This window comes from Nicotiana tomentosiformis, chromosome 10 (assembly GCF_000390325.3).
Source record: "Nicotiana tomentosiformis chromosome 10, ASM39032v3, whole genome shotgun sequence".
NCBI classification, from domain to species: Eukaryota; Viridiplantae; Streptophyta; class Magnoliopsida; order Solanales; family Solanaceae; genus Nicotiana; species Nicotiana tomentosiformis.
In genome coordinates, this window is record NC_090821.1 from 38193427 (window position 1) to 38210387 (window position 16961).

Below are 16961 nucleotides of genomic sequence, written 5' to 3' on the forward strand. Positions count from 1 at the left end.
TAAGTGGAACCTGGATCAAATAGAACTAATACATCTCTATGGCAAACTAGAAAAATACATGTGATGACTGCATCCGACGATTCTGCCTCAGGTCTAGCTGGGAATACATAGAAACGGGGCTGAGCCCCACCACTCTGACCTCCACCTATCGGACGGCCTCTAACTCGCTAGCCTCCACCTCTAATGGCCTAACCATTACCTCAGGTTGACTGACCCCCGTATCTAGCTGGCTGAGCGGTCAATGGAGCAACCGGTGCCGAAATCATAGCACGGGTACCCTGCTGTGGTATGCTGCTCCCCAATCCGGGATAGTACCTCCTGATATGGCCTGCGTCTCTGCACTCAAAGAAACCACGCAGCTGGAATAACTGTTGAATCTGAGATGATCTCTGATAACCCGGATGACCACCGTAGTAACTCTATAGCGGCGGTGCATTAATAGAAGCTGAAGGTGTACTGAATACTGGTTGCTCTGAAAGAGACCCATATGCACTGTGACCACTTGACAAACCATGAGACACCTGAAGTGCTGACTGAATGGGCATGATAGGATGGCCTCTACCAAATAAACCTCTGCCTCTTAATGAGGCACCACTGAAACCACCGAAATGACGAGGCCTCTTCTCAGATGCTGCCTCTCTGCCCTGACTACGAATCCTCTCGATCCGTCTAGCAATCTCTACAACCTGGTTAAAAGAAATATTATCCCAGTCTCTTTGGAAATCTGTAGCATGATACCATAAGTAAGGCCATCTATAAATCTCCTTACCTTATCCCTCTCAGTAGGGATTAAGGTTGCTCCATGACATGATAGATCCATAAATCTAGTCTCGTACTGAGTAACTGTTATGCTACCCTACTGGAGGCACTCAAACTGCCTGTGTAGATCCTCTCTTTGAGTAAAAGAGATGAACTTCTCCAAGAATAGTTGCGAGAACTAATCTCAAGTGAGTGAAGGTAAACTTGTTGGCCTACCCCGGACATATTCCTGCCATCATCTCTTGGCAGAACCAGTCATCTTAAACACCATGAAGTCAACTCCATTGGACTTCACTATGCCCATGTTGCGCAACACCTCATGGCAATGGTCTAAGAAATCATGTAGGTCCTCAGAAGGTGTACAATGAATAGGAAATAGCTTGGTGAACCTGTCCAATCTCTTCAACCCCTTTGTCGACATAGTTGGTCCCTCATCGGACTATGTAGCTATAACAGGCTGAACTGCTCATATTGCTAAAACTCCTGAAGTCTGATATACGGGAGTCATCTGCTCTGGAGTGTGAGTATAGGGAGTCTAGGCTCCTCCCCCAGCTTGAGAGACGGCTATAGCTACTGGAAATACACCGGCCAAGGCCACACTCTCTATAAGGCTGACCAGGCTGACTAGAGTGTCCTAAAGTACGGGAGTGGCAATAAACCCCTATGAGACATGATCTAGTCCAACCAGCACAGTCTGAACATGGACCTCCTCCTCCTTCTCGATCTGAGGCTCCGCAATAGGTGATGTTGCTCGGTCTCTAGGCTGAGCTCTACCTCTGCCTCTCCCTCAGCCTCGGATTCTACCCTTGATAGTGGCAACAACCTGAGGCTCCGGCTCCTGATCGGCTATGGAAGTTGTGCGTGTCCTCACCATATATGAGAGAATAAGAATATAATGATTCAAACTCAAAGATAAAATAAAATTGCATGATAGAGAAAGAAAGAAGTGAATTTTTTTTCTAAAGCCCTGTAGCCTCTAGAAGATAAGTACAGATGTCTCTATTCCGATCCTCCAGACTCTACTAAATTTTCTCATGACTCGTGAGACCTAGGCAACCTAATGCTATGATACCAACTTGTCACGGCCCGAAATCCCAACCACGGGGCCGTGATAACCCATAACGTCCACTTGCTAGGCAAGCCAACGTCAACCATAAAATTAATTAATTTTAACAGTTTAAAATAGAATAATAATAATAATAATAATAATAATAATAATAATAATAATAATAATAATAATAATAATAATAATTAACGATTAGTAAAATCTAATATACATATGATAATTCCATAAATAATATAGTCTATACTAATCCCAGAAATCCAGAGTCTCAAGTACATGAGCAACTAGACTACTACAAATATGGTCTGAATGAAATACAATTATTTTTAAACAAAATAAAAAGTAAAGATAGAATAGAAGGGGACTTCAGGGACTGCGAATGTCGTGCAACTCTACCTCAAGTCTCCTGAGCAGGGCAAAACTCCTTTACGCGCCACTGGGACCAACACCGGGATCTGCATAAGAAGTGCATAAGTATAGTATGAGTACAACCGACTCTATGTACTCTGTAAGTGTTGAGCCTAACCTCGACAAAGTAATGATGAGGCTATAGAACGACACTCACCATAAACATGTATGAATAATAACAAAAGATAACAGAAATATAGGGAAAGCAAGTAAACTCATAAGAACGAGACCCGAAGGTCAACTAACAGAGGGCCCCAGAATAACATCATCTCAAAATCCTCTTATCACAGTACCGGAATAAAACATTATAGCTATAATACTACAACACATCATACTCCGTTGCGGCGCCCAAACCGATCCTGACAATATCACAATATCTATTGTGGAGTGCAACCTGATCCCAATATCATATAAATATATATTGCAGCATGCAACCCGATCTCATTATCAATCCATTTCAATAGTGTTACAGCGCGCAACCCGTTCCCAATATCAACTCATTAACATGAACAACTCAACACAAGCAATAACAAAATCCCAATGGTACCAAAGCGTGCAAAGCACTAAGGATCTACTAGTACAACAAAGAATAACTAATACCATGTACTCAGAAACCTCAACAATTCATTAACACGAGAATAGATAAAGGACTCACACAATTGAACACAATGTAATAAAGTACAACAAGTAAGGTAAGGACAGTAAAGGCAAGTAAAGACATGAATCAGTGAAGATATACAATTAATACAGGTAGAGACATATAGCAAGTAAGCATGTATTGATTGAAGAATGAATGAACCGAAACATATAGCAACAAATTGACAAATAATAAGTAAGGCATGCATAGCAAGTAAGACATGAATAACAAGTAAGGACATATAGTGAATCAAAGCATGTAATGAACTATAACATAGAATAAAGAAACATATGAAGGTAAATAGCCCAATCCGCATGCTTGAACCTACGACAACACATATGCACTCGTCACCTTACATATACACCATTCTCACACTTAGTTCACATAGCAAATAGACCAAACAAGTCCTAATTCCCTCAAAGTCAAAGTTAAATACGATACTTGCCTTTTTCCGCAACCAAATCAATACTCAACCATGCTTTTCCTTTAGAAAAAACCTTCAAACCAACCGAATCTAGCAAAATATCCTTCAACCAATTCAAAATAAGCTTTAGAAATTACCCACGAATGAAAAAGGTTCAATCTTTAGCTAAATTAAAAAAGTCAACAAAAGTCAACCCCAAGTCCGCTTGGTCAAAACTTGAGATTCGGACCAAAATACGATTACCCATTTACCCCCAAGTTCGGATATGTGATTTATTTCGAAATCCGACCTCAATTTGAGATCCAAATCTTAATTTTACATTATCCCTAAATTCTATCCAAAATCCCTAATTTCTACCATGCAATTCCTTGATTTGATGTTAAAAAGTCATGAAAAGTAATTGAAATTGATTGAAAAATAATTAGAGATGCTTACCAATGAAATTGGGAAGAAAAGGTTCTTCAATAATTGCCTCTAGAAGCTTAGGGTTGAAAAATGGTGTAAAATAAGCTAAAGTCCTGATTTTCTCCTCTTTTACCCAGTTGCAGACGTCGCATTTGCGAACACATGTTCGCAAATGCGATGTCCATAAATGCGACATACTGATCTCAAATGCGATCAATGCATCAGATGCACAGAAGTCGCAAATGCGTCAAAAACTACGCATTTGCGAGTCACCCCTTCATCGCAAATGCGGTCAAAGGTTCACATTTGCGAACCTGCCTAAGTCTAGAGCCCAGTCGCAAAAGCGACCAACCCATCGCAAATACGATCCTGGAATGTACGCAATTGCGAACAGTTCTTCGCAAATGTGAAGATTGGCCTGTCCAGCCCATTATCACAAATGCGAGCTCGACTTCGCAAAAGAGGAGTTTGCATATGCGAACAGTTCCTCGCAAATGCAAGACCTGCAGTTCAACACCAGAAATTGATAAATACCAACTAATCCGAATCAATCTGCAATGCCTCCGAAAAGTCCATCGGTCTCTAAACTAAACATACACACAAGTGTAATAATATCATACAAAGTTGCTCGCTACCTCAAACTATCAAAATAACATCAATTAACAAGAATCGATCCTCAAAACTCAAGATTTCAACTTTAAACTCAATTTTTATTATTTTTCACATAATGCGCAGAAATGCGCTTGGATCACCCCGGACCCCAAAGAAACATGCATACAAGTTAAAATATTTCATACGAACCTACCGGAATCGTCAAAATACCGATCCGAGGTCGTTTACTAAAAATATTGACTGTGGTCGACCCAAACCTTATTTTAAGTCAAAAATTACTTTTTCTTAAACAATTTACATAAAAACTTTTCGAAAAACAACAAGGACTATGCAAGTAAATCAATAAACATCAAATGAAGTTATGGGAATTCTCGGAACACTAAAATTAAGGTTAGTACTCAAAACGACATATCAGGTCGTCACACTTGTTGAGACGATCCGATAGGTTGTTTTGAGTATTAGCCTTTATTTTCATGCTTTGAGATCTCTATTAGCTCCATTTTATATTTTTTGATTTGTGTATGTGGTCCGTGTCATTTTTCGAAAAGTTTTTATATAAAAAATTGAAGAAAAAATGATTTTAAGCTTAAAATGAGATTTGAGTTGACCACGGTCAACATTCTTGATAAACGACCTCGGAACGATTTTTTGACGATTCTGGTAGATTCATATGATATTTTTGGACTTCTACACACTTTTTGTTGGGGTCCAGGGTGACCCGAGTGCATTTCGACGCGTTATGTAAAAAAGTGTGAAAGTGAGTTTCAAGTTAAAATTTTTGAGTTTTGATGACCGATTCTTGTTATTTGATATTATTTTGATGATTTGGGGTTGAGAAAAAGTTTGTATTATGTTATTAAACTTATGTGCATGTTCGGTTTGGAGCCTGAGGGGCTCTGGCGAGTTTCGGGTGCGTATCGGATAAGTTTTGGATGATTTAAGATAGCTAGTGTGCTTCAGTTTCTGGTGTTGATCTGCAGGTCTCGCATTTACGAGCACCTATTCACAAATATGAACTTCTCTTTTGCGAAGTCGAGCTCGCATTTGCAAAAATGGGCTGGGCAGGGCAGTCTTCGCATTTGCGAAGAGATGTTCGCAATTGCGGACATCACATGATCGCTTTTGCGACTGGGCACCAGACTTAGTCAGGTTCGCAATTGCGAACCTTTGACCACATTTGTGATGAAGGGGTGTATCACCAATGCAATGTTTTTGTCGCATTTTCCACTTTAGCAAGCTGGGGGCACTGTTCGCATTTGCGACCAGTGCTTCGCATTTACGATGGTCGTAATTGCGAACAAGAGTTCGCAATTGCGATAACTGCAGCTGGGTAAAAGAGGGAAAAATCGGGACTTAGCTCATTTTACACCACTTCTCAATCTCAAACACACCAAAGGCCATTTTTGAAGAACATTTTCTTCCCAAATTTATTTGTAAGCAACTCTAATTCATTTTCTATCAATTCCCCATTACTGTTCATGAGTTTTCAACATCAAATCTAGGTATTTCATGGTAGAATTAGGGATTTTGGGTAGAATTTAAGAATTTTGTAAATTTAAGATTTAAACCTCAAATGAGGTCGAATTTCTAAAAAAAATCACATAACTGGGCTCGGGGGTTAATGGATAATCGTATTTTGGTCCGAATCTCGGATTTTGACCAAACGGACCCGTGATTGACTTTTGTTGACTTTATTCAATTTCATCAAAGATTGAACCTTTTTCATTCGTGGGTAGTTTTTAAAGCTTATTTTGAATTGTTTGGATGATATTTGGCTAGATTTGGTTGGTTTGGAGGCTTGTTTGAAAGGAAAAGTCGTGGTTTATTGTTGAGTTGGTTGCGCAAAGAGGTAAGTGTCGTGTCTAATCTTGACTTGAGAGAATTACGACTTGATTGGATTACTTGCTATTTGATTTGTGTGTAGGGACGACGTATATGCAAGGTGACGAGTGTATATACGTAGTCATGGGTTGAGAATGCGGGTTAGGATAATTATTTATTATTTTCAATTATTTCATGCCTTCATTTAATCCATGTTATTATTTGTTAAATACTTTAATTGTTACTTGTCATTACTTGTTAAATTCATGCCTTTACCCGTTACTTGCCTTAATTTGCTAATTGTTTTCATATATCCGTGTCTTTAATTATAGACTGTCTTTACTTTTTTTTTGACCTTGTGTGTTATTAGATAACTACTTTTATCCGCTTATTGTCTTTAATTATGTAATTCTTTTATTGCGTTTTATTTGAATTACGTTGTAATTGGTTGTAGATGTTTATTATATTATTATTGTGTGGGATCGGTTTGCACGCCGTAATGGTAATTGGTATTATTGTATGGGATCGGGTTGCACGTTGCAATGGATATTGGTATTACTGTTTGGGATCGGGTTGCGCGCCGCAACAGAGAAGACATATATTAGTGTTTTAACTGTTGTTACTGTATCCGTGTTGAATTGTGGAGTTGAGCATATGTGTTATTCTGGGGCCTCTGTTATGTGTTTTCAGTTCCAGTTTTATGTTAAATCCTTGCTTTTCCTCTATTTATGCTATTATTTCATTTATATATGCACGAGTTTATAGTGAGTGCCTTGTTTAAGCCTCGTCACTACTTCATTGAGGTTAGACTCGGCACTTATAGAGTACATAGGTCGGTTGTACTCATTCTACACTTCTGTACTTCTTGTACAAATTCTGGTGTTGGTCCCAGCAGCAACTAGTGGAGGCTTGCTCGGATTAACTTTCACGGAGACTTGAGATATAGTTGCACGACGATCGCTGCTCCTGAAGTCCTCTTCCTTATCTAGTTTTACTATTTATTTTGTTTCAAACAATTGTATTTTCATTCATACATTTGGTTATACCACTTTTATTATGCTCATGTACTTGTGACACCAGATTCCGGAATTTGATTAGTCAACGTTTGGAGTTGTTATATCTATTTTGAATTTCTACATCTTTATTTCTTATTAAATTGCTTTCAAATTTGGTTTTAAAATGAGTAATTGTGTACTAATGTTGTCTTGCCTAACAAGTGGACGCTAGGCGCCATCACGACCCCGCGGTGGAGATTTCGGGTCGTGACACTTGTTGATTAATTATTGTGGTTGCCGTTGTAATGGTTGTATTGTGGTTGAATTATGGTTGAATGGCAGCAATGTATTTCGACCATAATAGGTTGTTTATTGGCAGGTGGTGTAGCTTGAAAGCAACCATATTCTGCAAGGTTTATTTTTCCAAAAAATTATCCGCATACCCACACCACCGAATTCAGTTGGAAATTTCATATTAAAAATCCCAGAAATTTACAATTACCTATAGATTTCGGTTGATAATTTCAATGTACAATCTGTTGGAATTACGAAATACCGACCGAAATCGGTTGGAATTTTTCTAAATTATTATATTTTAATAATTTCGACCGATATCGGTCGGTATCTTAAAAGTTTTAAAAAAATGTTAAATTAATTTATTTACCGATATTGGTCGTTATTATGAAAAAAAATTATTTACAAAATACCGACCGGCTTCGATTGGTATATTTAATTTTTCTAGAAATTATGTCAGATAAATTGGTCAACTCTTGGTTGAATAAATCGACTGATTTCGGTCGAAAATTGCGACCGATGGTGGTCTTTTTGCTTTACTGACTTGCCTTATTTCGACAGATTGAAGTCGGTCAAAAATCGATCGTTTTTTCAATATTTTCGATCGAAGTTAGTCAGTATTCATGGATGATTTTTCACAGTTTTCTAATAGTGGTATAATAATCTCTATATAATTATTTACTATATAACAATTCTTACATTATTATATACCACTACATAAATATTTCCTGCATTACTAAACCGCACCAAACAACCCCCAAATATCATGCTTGCCCCCGTTTGTTCGACTATCAATAGTCATATATCGAGCTAATTCACGAGATGAATAATAGCTAGAAACAGATTCAGAATTTTAAACTAGTATTATTGCGTTTAACGTTAAGTATAAAAGGTCGTTTAAAGAAATGAGCACTGCTGTATATATTATTGCTATACACCTATCCGCTAATAAGAGGCAAATGCAATATTGAGGCACCGAATCATCTGAGTCTAATATTCTCAATGTGGCACAAATTTATACGTAAAAATGTACTAAAATTATAACAAATAGTAGATATAATTTTAAATCCACAAGATATAATCCTAAATGGCCTATGCTGCCAATGGTAATGGTCCTGACCGGACATTGATAGAGCTAACTCATATAGTTTCGTCCTGCTCCTCACCGGACATTGATAGAGCCAAATCACGGCCGTGTCCAGATCCTCGCTGGACGACATCGATAAAGCCATTACACATTCAGTTCTTTGAGAATAGACAGAGATAATGGACATATAGCTTGAGCCAATTACTTGAACAATGGGATCAATTTCTGTTTAGTTATGTGCAACATATTAGGTCTACTCAATTATCACAAAACGATATATACTTTATTGTGTTTGAATTGCCAAAGAAGACAACGTTATACATCATCTCCTGATATATAATTGGAACCTACCATCATTTCCAGTTAGGCACATTTTCTTGTTACTAGTTTTAGGGTACGCACTTTGCGCGTGTACTTAATCAAAGAGTATTAAATTTTTTAAAAATTTATATAAATATTATTTCCTCTATTTCAATTGATATGACATATTTTTCTTATTAAAATAAAATAAATAGATAGATAGATTCATGTATAGTTTTTAGTTGTGGACAAAAACAATATATACACAGTAACTAATATTATTTGTTTTTAGTCCTTTTATATTTAAAAAAACATAGTTTTCAACTTGTGACTTTGAATAATTTTTATATAGGGTTTAAATTTTGTGAGTAAAATTTTTCTTTTCTGCTACTTTCTTTTATGTCAAATACCAATATAAAATTTATTGCATTCAACTTTTAGAAAATACAATTTCACCAACCAGAACTTAACTAATTTTGCTAGTTAACTTCGTGAGTTTAGTGATTAGTGCAACTTCAATACTAATAAATCTATAATTGTAGTGTTCATCGTCACTTACCAATTAACGTGATTTCTGATATTGACCAATTATTTATTTAGTTGGAGTTATGTTCTTGTTGTTAAAATAAATATTTCATATCACTAATAAATTGACCATCTTTTTACCTATTTAAAGGCTCTTGATTACTAATAAATATTTTCTCTGTCTCAAATTATTTGTCGTATTTCTTTTTTACACACCCCTAAAGAAAATATTAGTTAGATGGAATTTTTTACTTTTTTATCTTTATTTATGTCTTAAATATAATCTCTCTTCATTGAACATTTACTTTATTTACGTGTCATCTCCATCTTAAAAAATAATTACTACTAAGGATAAAATAAAATCAAAAATTAATTTTCTCTTGTACTCCTAAAATGATAAATAATTTGAAACATCTATTTTAGAAATTCCGAGAAATAATTTGAGAATCTCAAGGGAGTAGAAATTAATTCCCTTATATTAGTCGTATATTAGCTTATTTTAACTCTAATTTCTCATCTAGCTTTACTTTTAGAATCATCAATAGAACTGGACCAAAATGTAATAGAAGAATCAATAATAGTAGTTCTTTTCTTCAAATTTAAAAGTAGTAGTAGTTCTTCCGTTTTTGCCTTTAATGTCTTGACTCCAAGTCTAATGCTCAGTGGTGAGATATTAAAACGTTGAATTTTGAATTAGTTCTTATATTTGGTCCTAAATATTAGAATTTTGAATTATAAAAGGACAATTTTAGTTGATTTTAATATTCTAAATATTGAGATTTTCTATTATAATAAATAAAGTTTTACTTGATTTCAAAATCCTAAATATTGAAAAATTAATAAAATGACTATTTTGTTAATTCTATTTTTAAAGGGTAAAAAAAACGAACAACATTTTATTAATAAATTTCGTGCTTTTAATATATTATTATAGTATATAGATAGATATTATAATTCAGTGATTTCAGTCACAGTCTTTGGCGATTTTCAAGAAGCCCCCTATGGAATGATGACGGTTCTTTTCAACAAATTGCATACTCTAACAAATGGAACTAAAAATGTTGAGGAAAGAATTGAAAGAAAGTATTTATAAATTTGCACCTAAGAATACGTAGGTCAACTTAGCACTTAGCATAAATGATGGCTATCATCACTATGTGGACTTAATAACAACAAAATTTACTTTCTTTTGCATGGATAAGAGATAACTAAACGTAGATGCCATGGCCACATACTAATATTCCATTCAATTTTAATTCTCCTAAGTTGATTCATCAATCAAGTGGACTCCTACAATTTTCAATCAGATCCATCACTGTGGTTGATTCTGTTATCAAATAGTTCTACCAGAAAGTGTTATTTATGAAGAATCCAAGGCAGAAAATAAAATTGACCTACACTTTAAACTGCCAAATTTAACGCATTTTATCCTCATATATCAATATTTTACGATGAAAAACTGTCTTTTTTTCCTCTGAGGAGGTAAACAAAATTCTTTCAATTCAGACACAAGTTTGAACAAATTATATTTAATGGCCGTGGCCCTCTTGCTATAAATGCTTGATGGTCTACTTTTGTTGATATATCGAAAAGCAAGGGCAAACTTTTCTTGTCCCCATTTATATATCATGAACTTGTGGCCCTTATGTAAGAATTGTTAAAAGCCAACTTTGAAAGTGATACACATATCCTATTCTTTACTTTTACTTTTCTTTTCTCCTCGTTATACCATTACTTTACCTGTATTCTTTTTTTTTTAAAAGTAAATTGATATATCCTGTATAATTATAAAAGGTAACTATTGGATGTTTAATACAAAAAGAGCGGCGTAGGATGAGATTGTAGTGATTTGACAAATAATAAAATTAGGTAGGAAAACTTTGCTGAGAAAGAAGTGAAATAATGTCACAAGATAAGCACGTGGGCGTCGCCTCTCTGTTAGTTAATAGATGATTTTTACGTATTATTTTTGTACAGTAGATTTCACTTGATATGTGCGTGTAAAATTAAGAGTAGATGAAGGAAAGAAGAAATTAAAAAAAAAAAATTGAGCTTTTAAATTTGTCTTTTCCAATTTCAGCTATTAAATGTTGAATAAAATTTGTGGCTCTACCTTTTTTTTTTATTTCTTTTTTCTTTTTTAAATTGACTTGTATTGCCATAGTCCTTTGATCTTGATGAGTTTTGGGGTGCCTTTGATTCTTTCTATTTGCATGTCTAAATCAAACTGCAAACTTGACTGAAAAGACAAGAATTTTGGGAGTGCTTGATTTTCTTGGTTCATGTCATTTTGGTCATCATAAATATAAATTGTATGTATTAGTGCAAGCCAGATACTACCAAATCCACAAACTTTAAGGCAATCCTTTAGTTTTATGTCCTTCTCTCTATTATTTTTCATTTCATTCTCCTGAACAACTATTTGGGAGTTGAATAAATGTCAGTCTTGTTGGGTAATTTACCAAACTTTTAGAAAAATTTTACAAGACAGGATATTCTAACATAGTGGTGGTTCTTTTTGTTTTCCGACAATATCTATTGCTAGCAGCTGGAGAAGGAACTTTCCAAGGTAGTGGTGTCTAAAAAAGTGAAGCTTTCAACAATTTTAGAGATGGCTTTGTCTCTCTGACTATGCCATGGTTTTGCATATTGGTTAAGTATACTTTGTCTTTTGGAGAATTAACAAACAAAAAGAAAAGCCTCACAACATGAAGTTTATGAAACTTGGATCTAGGCCTGACACTTTCATTACTACTGAGGCTGTAAGGTAACTTCATATTTTACTTCTCTTTTCTTTCTCCACTTCTTGTTCTTCTTGAATTCAGAAGAATTCAAAAGAAACCAAGATTCTTCTTTATTGATGCAGGTCAGTTAACTCTGAAGTTACTAGTGATCTCATAGTCCAAGTAAAGGGTAGCAGATATTTGCTTCACAAGGTTAAATTCTCTACCTTTTCTGTTTTTCTTCTTTCTTTTTTTTTCCCACTTGGTCAATATTTGGTTGGAGTTGAGTATTTGAAGTTGAAAATAAGTATTTGGAGGTTGAAATTGCGTCTAGACATGAACTTAACCTGGAGAAGAAGTTGAAGTTTTGCCAATTTTCAATCAAAAACCATTTTTTCAACGTCAAGTTATCTATTTCAAGTTGAAGTTGAAATAATGAACAAAATTGTTAAACTAACATTAATTTGTTGATTTGGTTATGGAATTTGTCAAACAGTTTCCCCTGCTGTCTAAGTGCTCAAGGCTACAGAAGTTATGCTCTGAAAGTCCAGAAACCTCACATCACCAAATTGTGCAGCTACCAGATTTTCCTGGTGGAATTGAAGCATTTGAGCTATGTGCAAAATTCTGCTATGGTATCACTATCACTCTCAGTGCCTACAACATTGTTGCGGCACGCTGTGCTGCAGAATACCTGCAGATGACAGAGGATGTAGAGAAAGGAAACTTAATCTACAAACTTGATGTATTCTTCAATTCTTGCATACTTTCAGGTTGGAAAGACTCGATTGTTACATTGCAAAGTACCAAGTCTTTTCCTTTATGGTCTGAGGACTTAGGAATTACAAGCAGATGTATTGAAGCCATTGCTTCAAAAGTCTTAGCTCATCCTTCAAAGGTGAATTTGTCAAGAAGCTACTCAAGAAGAGGTGATATTTCATGCAATGAATCAGAAAGCACAAGGCATAATAAAACTTCATCTAAAAGTTGGTGGGCTGAAGAGTTAGCAGAATTAAGCATAGACCTTTATTGGAGAAGTATGATAGCTATCAAATCTGGTGGGAAAGTACCTGCTAATGTTATCGGTGATGCATTGCGGATTTATGCATCAAGATGGCTACCAAACATTTCAAAATATGCAAATCCTAAGAAGCAGCTAGAATATGATCAGAAAGACTCGGATTCGATTGGGAAATACAGGTTGCTGTTGGAGTCAATTATAACATTGTTACCAGCTGAAAAGGGGGCAGTTTCTTGTAGTTTCTTGTTGAAATTGCTGAAAGCAGCTAACATTTTGAAGGCTTCTTCTTCATCCAAGATGGAATTGGCAAGAAGGATTGGGCTTCAATTGGAAGATGCCACTGTCAATGATCTGTTAATACCTTGTCTGTCACACACATGTGACACAATTTATGATGTGGACATAGCTATCACCATATTAGAACAGTTCATGTTGCAAGGGCAAAGTCCCCCAACAAGTCCACTAAGAAGGAAAGGAGATTTTGAGAGGAGAAGATCTCGGTCTGCGGAGAATATTGACCTTGAGTTCCAAGAAAGTAGAAGATCTTCTTCAGCATCACATAGCTCAAAACTCAAGGTAGCTAAGCTTGTAGATAGATATCTTCAAGAAATTTCCATCGACTCAAATTTGCCATTGTCAAAATTCATTTCCATTGCTGAAACAATTCCAGAGTTTGCTAGGCTTGACCATGATGATCTTTACAGAGCCATTGACATCTATCTCAAGGTAAAAATTCTGATAACATCTTCGACTAGACCACTATTTACTGTTGGGATTTTCATTTTAATTAAAGTAACCAAAAATGTTACATCCATGTGTAGATAATTCTGTTTTAAAATTAGCATGTTCGCTGATAACCAACTCCTTGACGTCGGAATATTCTCAAGTCAATGTTCTATTGGAATTAGAAGCTCTATTTCTGATTTATAGAATCAGGCATGATTAGTGTACATCATGGAGACCATTTTAAAACAAAATAGCAGCTGTTGAATCTCAAATTTTATTGAAATCATTATTATAATGAAAAAGATTGAAGTTTTATATGTACTAACGGTGTGTACACGATCACTATAGTTTAACCAATTATAGAAAGTCAGTTCAGTGTCAGTGCATAGATGATAGAACTTAGACGTCAATGAAAATGCAGGGGCATCCGGAGCTGAACAAGAGTGAAAGAAAGCGGCTGTGCAGAATGTTGGACTGCAAGAAACTATCAATGGAAGTTTGTATGCATGCAGCACAAAATGAATTACTTCCACTAAGGGTAGTTGTTCAAGTTCTGTTTTTCGAGCAAGCTCGAGCAGCCATGTCCGGTGGCCATGTAACGGAATTGCCTAGCAACATCAAGGCACTTCTAGAGGACACAGCCAAGACTTCAGCAACTTTTAATAAGACACCAGTTGATGACCAGTGGACTACTGCCTCAGCCCTAAAATCACCAAACTCCAACCTTTCAACTCTAAAAATGAAGTTAGCTGAAGATGATGATGATGATGATGATTTGGATGAAATTGGGAAATCTTCAAGGATTAAAGCTTTACGTGTCATTCCAAATCGACCTAAAAGAATGTTCAGTAAGTTATGGTCAAATAATAGATCAGCTGCAAGTGAAAAGAACTGATAACATATAGTATATGCTCTGTTATGGCCTTAAAAATGTTTATTTATTTTTCCTTTTTTTTTTTTTTTTGCAAGAACAATTTGTAGTCTTTAGGATAGAGAAATCTCGATGTTAAGTATTGCTGTAAACTGTAGCCTAAGCTAATAAAAGTACAAAATTATTACAATTAGAAGGGAAAATATGGGTTGGATGGAATTCAAAAAAGGGTTTACTTGGATGGATTTTAATGTACACAATCCATCAATTTATGAGCTACAAGTTAGATATGTAGTTTGTGCAGTGAAAGCATCCCAAATTTTGGGACTAATATAATTGATAGTAGTATCTAGTATTGGAAGAATGTATAAATTTCAATCCTTGCATTAGTTGGTGAACATGTCCTCCATAAAAAACCTAGTTTGAGTTTGTTCCATGAATCTTGGCACATAGATTTTTACTTGCAAAATTATCTTATAGAAAAAAGGGCTTAATATGAAAAAGCTAAGTTGAGGAGCAGTCCCCTTTGGAGAGCGAAACTCATTCTTTAATTTTGAGATCTTTAAATTCATAAGATCATAATACAATCCCCGAATTCTTCCCTTACCTTAGTTTTCTAGGTCCACAACTCAAGAAATTTTGATAGTTATTCTCATTAAATTTGAAAAAGGAGTACATAGTGTTATAATTTTCTTTTGAATTTTTTCCAAGTTGTATAAATTAGAATGAGATAGCCATCCAAGTTGCTGCATCTTATTTAATTCTTCTTTCGTGATATAATTATTCTACTGACAATAAGCGCATACTGAAGTTTGTTTTGTTTAGTTATATATCTGTATACGGTCGAAATCGGGCATATCAGATTTCATAGGCACGAGGAGCTGCCTCGAGAGTAAGCTCGTAATGAACCAGGCTCGAGCTCAATGGCAAAGCACGGAGCACGAAGATCGAAATGCTCGCTAAAGATCGAGACCGAGCATGACCGACTTCGAGTAAGGCATAATAACGGATTGGCGAGATATTAACAACCGACCGAAGATCTCGGCGGAAATCTCGGAATAGATCAAATCAAGCGGTTATTGACGTCAATAATGGGAATTGTTTTCGTGATTAGAATTGTACCTTATTTATGACTCCTCTACTATATAAAGAGGGACCCTATTCATTTGTAAGGGGCATTGATTCACTGATAAAAATATACAAACACGCTGCTCTCTATTTTACTTACTATCCATTACTGTTCATCATTGTTCTTTACTGTTCTTCTTACGCCACCTCGAGACCATCTCGAATCGAGGTCGAAAGCACTACTAGAACACTAGTTTGATTTATTTTACTATTCAGATTATCTATTTCAATTCCTTATTTGTCAATTAGTATTGGATTAAATTACGTATCCTTAAAACCACTAAACAAGTTTAATTATTACTCAAATTTTAGGGTAAACAGTTTGGCGCCCACCGTGGGGCTAAGGATAATAGTGATTGTTCAGTAATAATTCTGGTAAAACACACTATTTTACACTTGTTCTTGTTGAATGCCTTTGCTTTCACGTTAAGACATGTCAAACTCACAAAACGCATCCACACACGGTAACAATGGCCTCGGATACCATGATGAAAACGAAAATGTGATCGCTCCAGGAATCAAGGTGCCACAGGCTAATCTCGGGGCAGCACCGGTTGCCAACCCAGCCGATGTCAGCTCGCACGTTGCTCTAAACGCGGACCTAGGCGCAGATCTCGATGGGAGTGTACGCAGAGAAGGCCGATCTAGTGGCCAAGGAACATAGGGCAGAGGAGACGAAGGAGTCAGTCTCCAATTGATATTCGAGATGCTTCAGGCTCAGCAAGCCGCTATTGCTCAGTTACAAAATCAACATAGAACTCCGAATAGGGTCGAGCCGGAAATTACTTGCCTTACCGAGCCAGTACCGGAAAGGTCGAATGGTAATAAATCAGAGACTAATCCTGCGGTAATGAAAATGCTTGAGGAGCTCATCAAAAGAATTGAATCAGGGGAGAAGAGAATCGAAGCCAACGATAAAAAAGTGGAGACATACAACTCTCGAGTTGATCAGATACTAGGGGCACCGCCAATCTTGAGGGGGATGGATTCGAAGAAGTTTGTACAAAAGCCGTTTCCTCCAAGTGCTGCTCTGAAGCCTATTCCAAAGAAGTTTCGTATGCCAGACATACCTAAATACAATGGGACTACTGATCCTAATGAGCATGTTACTTCATATACATGCGCCATTAAGGGTAACGATTTAGAGGATGCTAAAATCGAA

At 36.0% G+C, this 16961-nt stretch overlaps 1 protein-coding gene across 1 annotated transcript; it reads left to right on the forward strand.

Moving 5' to 3' along the window:
* The first annotated feature begins 11888 nt into the window (after positions 1-11888).
* Positions 11889-14861, forward strand: LOC104107348 (BTB/POZ domain-containing protein At1g67900). Its single transcript, XM_009616118.4, has 4 exons — positions 11889-12097; positions 12197-12266; positions 12550-13800; positions 14222-14861. Exons 1-4 carry the CDS (start codon positions 12039-12041, stop codon positions 14693-14695), a joined length of 1854 nt encoding a protein of 617 aa, XP_009614413.1. The 5' UTR covers positions 11889-12038; the 3' UTR covers positions 14696-14861.
* The last annotated feature ends 2100 nt before the right edge of the window (positions 14862-16961 follow it).

Bases quoted from the DNA above. Each gene is read 5' to 3' on its own strand.
- LOC104107348 (XM_009616118.4), top strand. From the start codon at position 12,039: ATGAAGTTTATGAAACTTGGATCTAGGCCTGACACTTTCATTACTACT. The intron at 12,267-12,549 runs GTTAAATTCTCT...TTTGTCAAACAG, and splicing joins GCAGATATTTGCTTCACAAG to TTTCCCCTGCTGTCTAAGTG. The intron at 13,801-14,221 runs GTAAAAATTCTG...ATGAAAATGCAG, and splicing joins CCATTGACATCTATCTCAAG to GGGCATCCGGAGCTGAACAA.